The 12216-nt window shown below is 36.2% G+C and overlaps 1 protein-coding gene across 8 annotated transcripts in view; it reads left to right on the forward strand.

Annotated features, from left to right (window-relative positions):
- Positions 1 to 12216, forward strand: part of EVI5 (ecotropic viral integration site 5) — an 80794-nt gene that overhangs the window by 20161 nt on the left and 48417 nt on the right. For 6 of the 8 annotated variants that reach the window (XR_011048695.1, XM_068406980.1, XM_068406981.1 and 3 more), the window contains 10 exons: positions 26 to 250; positions 1180 to 1254; positions 1908 to 2033; positions 2865 to 3008; positions 4026 to 4115; positions 4223 to 4320; positions 5765 to 5825; positions 7731 to 7784; positions 10208 to 10240; positions 10807 to 10953. Coding sequence is in view for 7 of the 8 variants with exons in the window: in XM_068406980.1 (XP_068263081.1) it covers positions 26 to 250; positions 1180 to 1254; positions 1908 to 2033; positions 2865 to 3008; positions 4026 to 4115; positions 4223 to 4320; positions 5765 to 5825; positions 7731 to 7784; positions 10208 to 10240; positions 10807 to 10953 (1053 nt within the window). In the remaining variant the exon portion in view is untranslated. The remainder of the gene's footprint in view (positions 1 to 25; positions 251 to 1179; positions 1255 to 1907; positions 2034 to 2864; positions 3009 to 4025; positions 4116 to 4222; positions 4321 to 5764; positions 5826 to 7730; positions 7785 to 10207; positions 10241 to 10806; positions 10954 to 12216) is intronic. The other 2 variants (XM_068406983.1, XM_068406976.1) reach the window with 1 other exon arrangement.

Below are 12216 nucleotides of genomic sequence, written 5' to 3' on the forward strand. Positions count from 1 at the left end.
AATTTGTGTCTTTTTTGTGCTTTAGGAGCTTGTTCGAAAAGGGATACCTCATCATTTCAGAGCAATTGTTTGGCAACTCTTATGCAGTGCTCAAAGCATGCCAATTAAGGATCAGTATTCAGAGCTTTTGAAAATGACATCTCCTTGTGAGAAATTAATAAGAAGGGACATTGCTAGAACATACCCCGAACATGATTTTTTTAAAGAAAAAGACAGCCTTGGACAGGAGGTCTTGTTCAATGTAATGAAGGTGAGTCAGTATTTTGGCCCTTGAAAATCCATTAGCAAGAATGTGCACTAAAGTTTGGAAAATAATTTGCCTTGTACATACTGAAATTGCATCAGTTTCATGTGTTCATGTTTTTAAAATTAGTCTGCTTGACACGAATAGTTTAACAAATTACATTCCAGTTTCAAAGATAGCTTTCAAATGTGGTATTCCTATAGTTAGTGATTTTACTTTATAAGACATTTAAAAAACTTATGAAGTTTGCATTAGAACAGTCACATGCTAACTGCTGATAGTATAATGGAATAAAGTGTGCTGTGAAGTAAACCATGTTGACCAAGACAAGAACACTGTAAATCAGAACTAGCATTCAGTTTTCAAGTGTTCTGAACCTGCAAGTGGGAGCAGGAAATAGCAGGTACAAGCTAATGTGCAGTTGTTACAGTGCCCAAGCACAAAATGAGAGCGCCACTGTAAAATTAAGTTTGCATTATTTTGTCTTCATTGCACTAGAGCTTAAATTTTGAAAGACAGACTTTTCTATACAACATAGTTTCAACTGTTGGCAGATTTCCAAATCATAGTAACTTCCATAACTCTGAAATGAAGAGAAATGCAACATGCATGGAGGTCACCCCATTTCCTCCACCTGTACATAAAACTGCAGCACATAATTTTTCTGAGAAGAACTGTTGTTTCTTTGGTCTATCTCCTACGCAAGTAGCGGCCTTGTGCGGTTTGCATGCCAGCTGTCTGTTATGTTTTGGCATACCCCTTGCTAGCAGCAGGTAGCAACTAGAATATCTGGCTAAAACTTCTGAATAGAATATCTGTCCTCGCTGGACTTGGGAGAGGAAGAGTAAGTTATTAGCAAAATAACAGCATGAACTATGATCACTTTTTATTGATAATGAGGTTTTAATTGAGAGTCTTAAAACTTTATTTCCCAGGCTTATTCTTTGGTGGATCGTGAGGTTGGATACTGTCAAGGAAGCGCTTTTATAGTTGGATTACTGCTTATGCAGGTAAACATGGTATTAAAATACGTGAACACTTAAAATCCCTGCGTAATATATCATGGTGGTTTATTGGGAATTTTTATAATGGTTTTCCTTCGTCATTTTGTTACAATGGAATTGTCAAGGGCAGCTGTTTACTCTGCAAATCAAATGAGATTTATTCTCTGTGGTTCTCTTTGTCAAGAAGATGCTATCGATGAGTGGGAGAATACTTTATTTCTCAGAGCTAAGGTAGGATTGCAGACTTGCAAGCTATTTTGGTGAATGTTGTTTCAACTATTAATGAACTTCTCATTTCAATTCTGTTACACTGAATTGCCTCAGAGTCCAAGTGGAACTTCACAGCTGATTTTGGTAATCTTAAAGCTGCCTTTGAATTACTGCCTTTTGTTTTATGACAAAGTAGGGTATATTCTAAGAAACTTGCAGGCCTCCATTTCAGTTTAGAAATCACTTGATAGAATTCAATATATACAAAAGTTCATTACAGTAATTGGTTATAAATCCCTTAAAACAAAAACAACAAACAACTCAAAACCAAAAAAAAACCTCACCACACACACAAAAAAACCCAACCCTAAACCCTCCTAGGCACTTACTCTGATATATCCTTACATTTATCCAGAGTTTTTATTGTGCTTTTTTATTTTTAATTATAGATGCCAGAAGAAGAGGCATTTTGTGTGTTTGTTAAATTAATGCAAGATTACAGACTACGAGAACTCTTTAAACCAAGCATGGCTGAACTGGGACTTTGTATGTACCAGTTTGAATGCATGATACAGGTACATACAAAATCTATCAAACTTTATCTTCAGTAACTATTGATAAGGAGCTTGGGAATTACAGTTCAAGAGCAGGCATGTCTGTTGGCTAATAGGCTGTTCTCTTGACAGTAGCTAGTTTCAGAACTTCAGAAGTAAATGCATGTGGCTGGTCTACTTTTTAAAGTACTTTTTACTTAACCTTTGACAGACAGTGACTGGCTTTAAACACAGAAGCATGAGGATGTGTATTGCTATAGTTTTAAGCATACGAATGTCTTATTCTGTTTGGATTGAAGATTCTGAAAGTCAATGTCTCCATAATCAATTTACAGCTATTTTCAAAAATGGAAACTGGGAGATACCATCATACATTAGAATTAAAATTGTGTTCAGATTTGGGGCACAGAAAACTTTCTTCCTGGTCAGGCTGATAGAGACAAATAGGTTTGTGTTTTGTGATCCAGTTCCTAACAGGGGTGGGATGTTAGGTGGCAAGTAAGACAGAGGTCTCTGTCCATACCCTAGATCTTTGCAGCTCTTTTTTTGTAGCCCACTCTAGATGTGACTTAGGGATTCACAAGCTTGGGACTTCCTATTATGATTAGGAAGTATTTTTGTAATCTGTGCTTTGCAGGGGCGAACTGCTGTAGAGCATTCTATACTGGGACTGCTGTTGCATGGCTCTTCATAATGATGAGTAATATCCTTTCTAGTCCTGTGTTACGAAGCTGCTGTCTGTACTAAACAGCAATTATTTTCTTCTTTTATTCAAAATTTGTCAAAAACATGGACACACTAAAACTACCAGGAGAATCTTAATGTGTATTTCTTTTTTCTCTTCTTTTCCAGGAGCATCTTCCAGAGCTTTATGTGCACTTTCAGTCTCAGAGTTTCCACACTTCTATGTATGCGTCGTCATGGTTTTTAACTATATTCCTTACAACTTTTCCATTACCAATTGCAACAAGAATATTTGATATCTTTATGTCTGAGGTAACTCCTCAATACTCATATGATCCATTTAAAGAGTAGCTGTTAAAAGCAGTTATTTAGGTAATGGTATAAATCCCATTATGATGGGTAAATACTCTTGCTTTTTCGTCCTTATGCTTATCAGGTTGTTTTGTAGGGGAAGATGTCTGTGCATGTAGTTTTGTCAAGGAAGAGCAACAAAATCTTTGTATGTAGATACTGTATGCAACTTTGTACTCTAAGCCTATTGAAGAGGTACCACATCTGTCAGTTCTGGATGCAATGCAATAGCATTGTGTACAGCAGGGACATCAGTTTCTCAGTATTACAGTAAGTTTGGAATGGAAAGTAATGCTGCTTTCAGGCCAAAGTTAAAGCTCCATGGGGATATGCAGGCCAAGAGGAGGGAGTGTTGGCATCTTCTACTCTCCAGATGATGAGCAATAGCCAAATAAATTTATGGAACTACACAGTGTCACTATCATGAAGACAGCTAAGTGGTGTTCAGGATTAGAGCTTTGCGTGGTTGTAACTGGTAACAAACCAAAGCTTATGGTCCATTTATGGTCTTTCTCTGCAATCAAGTAAGTCAAAGGTGGATCCTTTCCTCTTACACTCAAGAGTGTCCAAGAGAGTATATGTGAGTGAGACATTCCCTTGTATCTGTTTAAATAGTTGAACTGCATTGTACCGTGTCTGAAATTAAAATGGCTTTTTTGAGAAGTACCTGGGTTTTCTTGTGCTATGTATATTTAACACTTGATAAAGCTGACATAGAGAACACCTGTCACTCAAGAGTTTTTACCTCAGCACTAGCCTCTCTGAGGGGGCAGGTCTGGCATCGGGACAAATAACCAGACTACTTGTTCTTGGGACAAAATAAGAAACCCAGAACCAATTTATTGAGAGATTTTTTCAGTAGCCCCTTTGATTGTTGGAGAAACTGGGTGAGATTTCCAACGTTAGTAAGTGGTAGAATCGTTCTGTCCTGTTGACAATGCCATGAATAACTGGATATTTCTTAACTTCTGTTTTCAGGGTTTAGAGATAGTATTTCGAGTAGGTTTAGCAGTACTTCAGATGAACCAAGCAGAATTACTGCAACTTGACATGGAAGGAATGTTACAGGTAAACTAAGATTATAATAATTGTAAGAGATGTCTGAAATGTGTAATGTGTGTGTATTTCCTTGCAGCTATTAATTATATGTAATCTTGTGCTCTGATTGCTTTTAGCACTTTCAAAAGGTCATTCCACATCAGTTTGACAGTGGTCCAGACAAATTAATCCAAGCATCTTACCAAGTCAAATACAATGCAAAAAAGATGAAAAAGTAGGTATAACATTTTGAGAAAATAGATTATACTGTTGCTAAGAGCTACTGTTTGTTTAACTTTAAAACTAGTTATTCAGTATATCATTTTGAATTTTCCATCTTTAATTTTTTTGGTGTTTTATACTATAAACAGTTAAAACTGATGTTCTGTCTGCAAGAAAATTCTTCTAAAGCAGTATTTGCCATTTTTCTTAAATGTAATAAAGCTATAACACATTTATAAAAATAACCTAAAAAGCTTTTGAAGAAAGGTGCAAGTTATGGGGAATTACAGCACTTCTGTAAACAGGATCTGAATAGAAAAAAGCAGTGGGGGGGTGTGTGTGTGTGTTTTTTTTAGGGGGAGGGACTGTTTGTTTTTTTGACGGTGAAGTAGGGAAAGGAGGTTAAACTTGGTGATGTGGCCTAAATTCTTAAGACTTTAGTTCTCGGGAATTGCAAAAGTATTCACAGTGCTGAAGAGTGCATGTGTGGTCAAGTTTAGTGCTGTTTAAAATATAAATTGGTGAAACTTTGTAATATCATTGATAATTGTAAAAGAACTTTCATTTGGGGTTCAAAATCCTGAGCATAAACTACTTTTTTTTTTTTTAAGGTTAGTTGCATGTCTTCTCTTTTCTGCCTTTGGTAAATTATGTTTTGATAAGCCAAGCTGCACATACTGTGCTTTTCCAGGGTTAAGTGTGGCAATTCTCCAGGTGGTTGTAATATATTGTACATTCACTGTTCTTGCACTGCAGATTGTGCTAGGGTCTTTCAAGTGGAATTTGCCAATCCTTCTGTCAGCAGCCTATGATCAGTGCTGTAGCATGAGCAGTCTTCTCTAAAACAGAACTAGTAACAAAGCTTTCAGGAAAAATATTTTCTCTGAAAGCCAATATAAATGTATGTAGTTTAAAATCCTACCATTCCGAGTCTAAACTTCCTTGGTTGCCTTCTGTAGAGGCCTTGTATATCTCAGCTTGTTTCTTCCTGTTGCCACCTTTTTCAACTGGGACAATTCTGTGGTTTGCTGGAGAGGAACCAAAATTGTTTTATATGTGTAAGATCTTTGTCTCAAATCTCATTGTGTCTTTCTGTCTTCCAAGCTTTCCAAGCTCTGTTTTCTTTTGGCTGAACCCATTGAATTGATTATTGTATAATTACATTGAGTGGTTATTACAGAGTAGCTCCAAATCATTGCTGCTGTAAATGTATACAAGCAAACCTGCACTTCAGAATGCTGGTTCAGAGTCTGTTCATACCTACAGAAGTCTTTGTGTTTAAATTTAGTTCTAATGTCCAGTCTAAATATTCACAGGTGTGCATTTCAAGTGGCCACTTACATGGAGGAAATATCAATAATTTGTATCTCTGTTCTACTGTTGTTCGTTAGGTATTACACCAACAAGTAAGTTATCCACAATTTTTCTAATCATAATTCACTATTTCTAATTTTTAGGTTAGAAAAGGAATATACTACAATAAAGACAAAAGAAATGGAAGAACAAGTTGAAATTAAAGTAAGAGAGCCTCAACAACTTTATTTATGGATTAGTTTTATTCCTAGATGTAGGTTTACATATTCGATCTGTAGCAGGACATGTAACTGAGGCCCACAGATTCTTTTCTTTCAGCATTTGTATTTGGGATGCCTGTTCATAAAGGACACTTATAGTGAAATTGAGACTTTGGGCATTTGAAGAAAAATCTTTGGACAACTGCTGTACTTAGTTTTCATTGTTTTCTGCTGACTAAAGCTTGATTACAGATGGCCTCATTTACCAGAGGTTCCAAATCTGCTGGTTTGGATGTAGATGTTCCACACAGGAGGTTTGTAAACCACATGTTAAGATAGAGTTATAGAATGCACTTGAGTGGTTTATCATTGATTTTGAGATCTTGATTTTTCTTATGCATTGGACCCAAGATTGAGTGTCTTCTGTCTGCAGTCACTTTTTCTTTTGGAGCTGTTCCAGTTGATACATAATGTGGAAAAAAAACCACCTGCAAGTGCAGTTTATCTTTCCCTTTTCCTAACTGACCTACTTCCTGTATGTACTTAATCACTGCATCTTTTTGCTTTTGTGACATAAATAGGCTTTTGCTGCTTTTTTTTTTCCACATTTTTTTTTACAGCATGGTGTTTGATCTGGATTTGCTTCTTTGTGTCATGTTTTTAGCCAGTTCCATGAGAAAAGGCAATGGGAGAAATGATGGGCAAGTGTAGTACACAAAGCTTAGTAGAGGGAGCAAGGTACAGCCTGCCTTCTTCCTGTCCACTGCTCATCATTTTGCCTTTCAATATGAGTTTCTAAGGCATTGGTTCTTTCAGAAAAATTCAGTGACTGCACCTGGGAACAAAGGTGTTCCAAACTTTTTTGGGCAGTTTGTTATTGTTTGAACACGCAGTAAGGCAGTTAGCTGTAATGGCAACTCAAATCAGAAGATTTGCAGGACTCAAATGACAGCTCTCTGCAGAATAGGACAGAATAAAATAATTTGAAAGACAACTGTAACTTCAGATTCTAATATTTTAACTTATTTCAAATCTTTCTCTGTTCTGCCCTCCCCCCACCCCCCAAAAAAAACCCAACCAAACAAAAAAACCACACAAACAAAAAAAACCAAAACAAAACACCTCAACCAACCAAACCCAATAACCCAGAGCTGTCTGTTTCTAGGCACTGCTTTGGGACCTTATATAAACCATTTCTAACTTACTCTCTTCTGCTAAGAAGCTCTGCTATTTTAGGGAGATGGAAAAACAAGCACCTTGAGCCTGCATCTTAGCCTGGCTGAGTAAAGCATTACTGAACTGATATCTGTGGCTCTATTCTTAGGGATACAGATCTCTTCTATTTGAATGCTGACTCCTAAAATTTATAGGAAATGTACTGGTAAAATACGTAATTCAGTACAATCCTTTCTCATGTCTGGGTCATCTGAGGTAAATAACTCTCAGTAAAACCTTACAGATTAAATAAATATTATATAATTTGACATAAATCATTGGGAGGAAAAGGAAGGAAACCTTGCAGCTATCTCACTAGCCTGTCCTAGTGCAGGGAGTGCTCTTTCATGTCCTTTAACCATGAAGACTGTGTCTAGCTCTGTTGATGAAGAGGAGACTGTCAGGTCTGATGTGTGGTTAAGCCCTGTGGTTCACCTGCAGAAATGCTGCTTTCATCTAATGCAACACAGATGCTTTCATATAACACAAGGCTTCTTCTCATCTTTGCTGTATCAAGCTGTTTAATCTTTTGAGTTAGTACATCATATAAAAGGATGTTAAAAAGGTCACTAGTTATTTTTGTATTTATATTGATTTTCATAGATGTGATATAAACATTGTTAGCTTGCTTGGCTTTTATCAGACTTCCAGTTCGTTACTTGAGAAATACAATTCTGAACTGTTTACCTTCCAGAGGTTACGAACTGAAAACAGACTCCTAAAACAGCGCATTGAAACATTAGAAAAGGTAAGTATGTTGGTGATTAGATTTAATCTGTGTTAATTTATAATTAAATTGATAGCAATTTTATTACATGAAGTGGGAATCTCAGAATTAGAGGTTACTGTTTTTCCTGCTAATCTATGGTGTTTACTTAGCCAAATAGCATGGCAATAACAAAGCAATTAGGGTCAGTGCTTGTAAATGTTTAAGGTTATGTCTGGCTCTTAGTGAATATGAAATCAAGCCTTTTGACATACCCAACTTTTGTTGTACTGTTTTCTTTCTGAATTAGAAGCATCTGTTCAAAGTGCAGAAGACTACATGAAATAGTGGACTGCTTGGGTGGAAGAGAGGTTATTGTGAGAGAATCCTCAGTTTTGAAAATCTGATGTTGCTGAGTGTTTTTACATAGGAGCAAAATGACAGACCTACCAATGACCAGAGAGAGATGGAGATGAAGGCAGATTATTTCATCGCTAGCAAATACAGCAGTAGAGGGGGTTGCAGCATTCACATTCAGTACAGGAAGTCTGCTGCCATTAATTTGTTTTACACAGTTTTGATTGTTGTAGCAATTTTGGGTACATGGCGGGGGGAATATCTTTTAAGACTTATTTCTCACAGATTTAGTCTGGAATAGAGTTTTGTTAGGCTTCTTTGTAACTGGATGTAACTTTAAAAGTATGGGTGATAACTGTTGTCAATACATTGCCAACATGCAGGCATTGTTCTCCAATGGCCTCTCCTATATTCTGGTATCATGCTTCCTGTGACAGATTGCATCCGAGTGGATCTGCTCTAGAATAAGCACATTCTTGTCCATCTTACCCATAAATAGCAACTATCTTTCAACAAATTAAATTGAATGCTCTTATGAGTTTCAAACAGTTGTTGATGTTTCACAGGGAAGAAAATGGTAAAGACTGAATTTAGAGTGACATAATTGAAAGATGTCACACTTCAGATGTTAAATCCGTTACAGTTTCTTGGAAAAACAGTCAATCTGAGTCAAACTCTAATTAATTGATTTCTGAATTTAGTTTGGAAAAACGCACATAATGAGGATGTAGTGAAAGTTGTGACCAAAAATACAATTTTATAAACATCTTTGTTTCTAATGTTGAAGTACTGATAAAATTAACTGAAAAGAGCAGACTCTGTTTAAGAAGCTTAAAGCTGTAGTGAATCACTTCAGTGCTCTTCTGGCAAATTTATAATAGTAAATACCCCTGTTTTATACTTAACTTGCAGAGGTTTGAAATCAGATTTTTTTTTTTTTTTTCTTTATTAGGAAGTCCACAATGAACTGCCAGACGCTGGTGCTTTTGCGAATTCTGTACTTAAAATTTCAGAATTCGCTTTCAGAGTATTCCATTCTGACTGGAATTAAAACATTTCAAAATGGGAAAATACTATCTATTAATAATTTCTGAAGGTCATTATCATCACAGTGTCTGGAAAACAGATCATACAGTGTGAACAAACACATTCAGTTCTTCTGTTGGAAACTTATTTTTATTTTAAAAGTTTTTCGTCATCCTAACCTATATGATTTATTTGTGATTTCCTTAGTGTACCTTAATGACAAACAGCTTACCTTAACTTCTGAGTAATAGCTCTTATCAAACAGTTCAAACTTTAATTTTAATAAAAGTTCCAAGGAGAAAATGGTCTGCAAATAGGTGTGTTCTCTGTTGTAAAATCTGAAAAAATTGACTGCTTTCAAGGGTGATAGAGCAGAAATTAATTAAATGTGTAACTTGAGGGGGAGGAAATGTAGTGCTTATCAGTGTGCATAAATGAAAATTTCTTTCTGGAAAAACTTTGGCAAGGAAAGAGAATCTATGAACTGCTCAATTGAGTTACTACAAGTGTTCAGTAAAACAAAATATTAGCTGTCATAGTTGAAATTTTCTACTTGTGTCTGTCAGTTTGCACCATTTAACTTTCCTGCTTCGACATCTTGGAAGCTTTAGTTCCGCATGAGTGCCTCAGTGCTTAGTGGAGTTTCCTTTGTGCTCAAATGATGCCTTCCTTTCATGTTGTGGAGGGACCATAGACCACCTCTTGCATCCATCTGCTAGATCGTATCAGACCACGTGTCAGTAGCTTTTGTTAATTAGGGAAGCAAGCTATTCAGATAAAAATACACAGTCTCCTGTAGGTGAACTTTCGGTGTTACGGAAATCTGGCTTTGAGACCTTTTTGTATCAAAGATGGACTGTGTTAAATCTGTTGCAGAAAAGGCTGCTTCCTGGGACTTTCAGGCTGAGTTGCCTTAATTTATATGAAGAGTTGTTAATTTTGCAAAAAAGTGTTTGTACATAAAATGGGTAGAATTTGGGCATTTTCTTTCTCTTAGCTCTTGTCTTTTTTTGTCACTATTATCACCCCTTTGTGTTTTGGTTTTCCTTTTCCTCATTCCTATCTGAATTTTTCCTTTGTAGGAAAGTGCTTCCTTGGCAGATAGATTGATACAGGTATAGTCTTTTAGTGTTTTACTGTATGACTCTCTTCCTACTCTCAAAAAAACCCCAAACTGCTTTAATGCATGCATATTTGCATGCTGTACTCTATCCCTGCCTTGCTGATTTGGAATAAATATAGAGCTAATCTCGTGCTAGAAACTTGTTTAATTTTGTTTACTAAAATATATATAAACCAAATACCTGCACGTTATAATATTTTTCCTAACCTAATGTAATTTTTTGGTACAAATTCCTGTGACAAATGGATTCTATGACACTGTATTAACACTGAAATTGAATATTGCAAACTTAAATCTGTGCATGTAACTGAGTAATATTGCATGAAAGGAATTTCATTGAATGCAGGTACGCAATTGTGCTTGCTAAACGGTGCTGAATTCTGTAATAAAGTACTACAGCAGCTGTTTAGTAGTACCTTGTCCTAAAATTTCTACCAATTGTACTCCATGCTGTTTGCAAAACCAATCTGATGAAATAAGCAGCTAAGCATCACAAAGGCAGTCTGTCTTGGATTTGTATTCAATTGCTTTAAAAAAAAAAAAAAATTATGTCCTAAGGGACAAGTGACAAGGGCCCAGGAGGCTGAGGAAAACTACCTCATAAAACGGGAGCTGGCCACCATCAAACAGCAGAGTGATGAGGCCATTACTAAGCTGGAGCAAGCTGAGAATACCATCAGGGAGCTCCAACAGCAGCAGCAATGGGTAAGGAGCCTGGCAGCACATCATCTCATCATTTTCACCCACTTGTGTTTATTTTTCCTCATCATGACATGGTCTCTGTGCTGTCCTTGTAAATGCTTGTTCATTGTGATTTGCATTCTTAAAATTACACAAATAGGACTAAGTGATATTTTGATCTGTTCTTACTGATAGATGAGATTCATAACCCTGGATAGATGTAAGTTATTAGTTTTAAAAAAAAAAAAACAAACAAACCCCAAAACACAACAAAACACACCAAGCCAACAACAAAAAAACCCAACCCTAAACCCCCCTACCATCAAAGAAATGCTAACAAAAAAACACACACAAAACCTTTGGTAGCTTCTAATGCTAAGGATCTAGCCATTGCAAATGGTGTCACTCTGACTACTCAAATTTGAGAGTTGATTCGTAATGCCTTTACCTGGCTTCTCATTTAAGTCAGTCTCTTCTGTGTTAATGTTTCTTCTGTGTACCTATATATATATTTTTTTTTTTTCTAGCATGCTTAAATTTGCTGCTTTCAAAAATAGAAGGGTATTGTCCCTGAGTTTGGAACTGCAGGACTTTATTAAAAGGTGTGGATTTATGTGCAGATAGAGCAGGAAAATAACTTCTAGCAGCTGTATGTAGTACTGTGTATGTACTATGTGTTTTAGGTAATATAATGTGCAAGACTTCAGACTGTTACTATGAGACTGAAGTTACTTTCTCTAAGCAAGTTACAAAGTGCTCAGTATCCTCTCTTGAGAGAGGAAGGGAAGCAGCTTCAGCATCTTTACTTGCTGAATAAACCGTGCACTAGCAGTGTTGATGTGAATATGCTCATAATTGTTTTAAGTAAGTGGTATCCAAGTACGTGTATGAAGCCCTGGGCATTTCAGGTGTATGATATACAACTTTTTAGAACTGCAGGTGCTTACCAGATCCCTTACAGGCAATATGGCAGTTTGTTCTATGCATCATCCACCAAAGCTCTGGAAATACTTGTATCTTCTCTTGGAAGGTGGAGATGAAATTTACTGAATCATAACTTAAATGTAACATTCTAGAAATAGTTTATTTGTCTGTTTAATGCATTTCAGTGTAAAAAAGGTACATCTTTTAGAATAGTTGTAAGGAGTTAGTAATGAGCGGTTACTCTGTTATGTGTAATGCTGCTTTTTATTTAACTTTAGCAATTTCTTTAGGGGAAAAAAATGAAGAAACGATGATTAGGAAGATGGGGATGTTCTAGCGATGCTTTCCAAAATTTTAGATATA

The sequence above is a fragment of the Nyctibius grandis genome, chromosome 8 (genome assembly GCF_013368605.1).
Source record: "Nyctibius grandis isolate bNycGra1 chromosome 8, bNycGra1.pri, whole genome shotgun sequence".
NCBI classification, from domain to species: domain Eukaryota; kingdom Metazoa; phylum Chordata; class Aves; order Nyctibiiformes; family Nyctibiidae; genus Nyctibius; species Nyctibius grandis.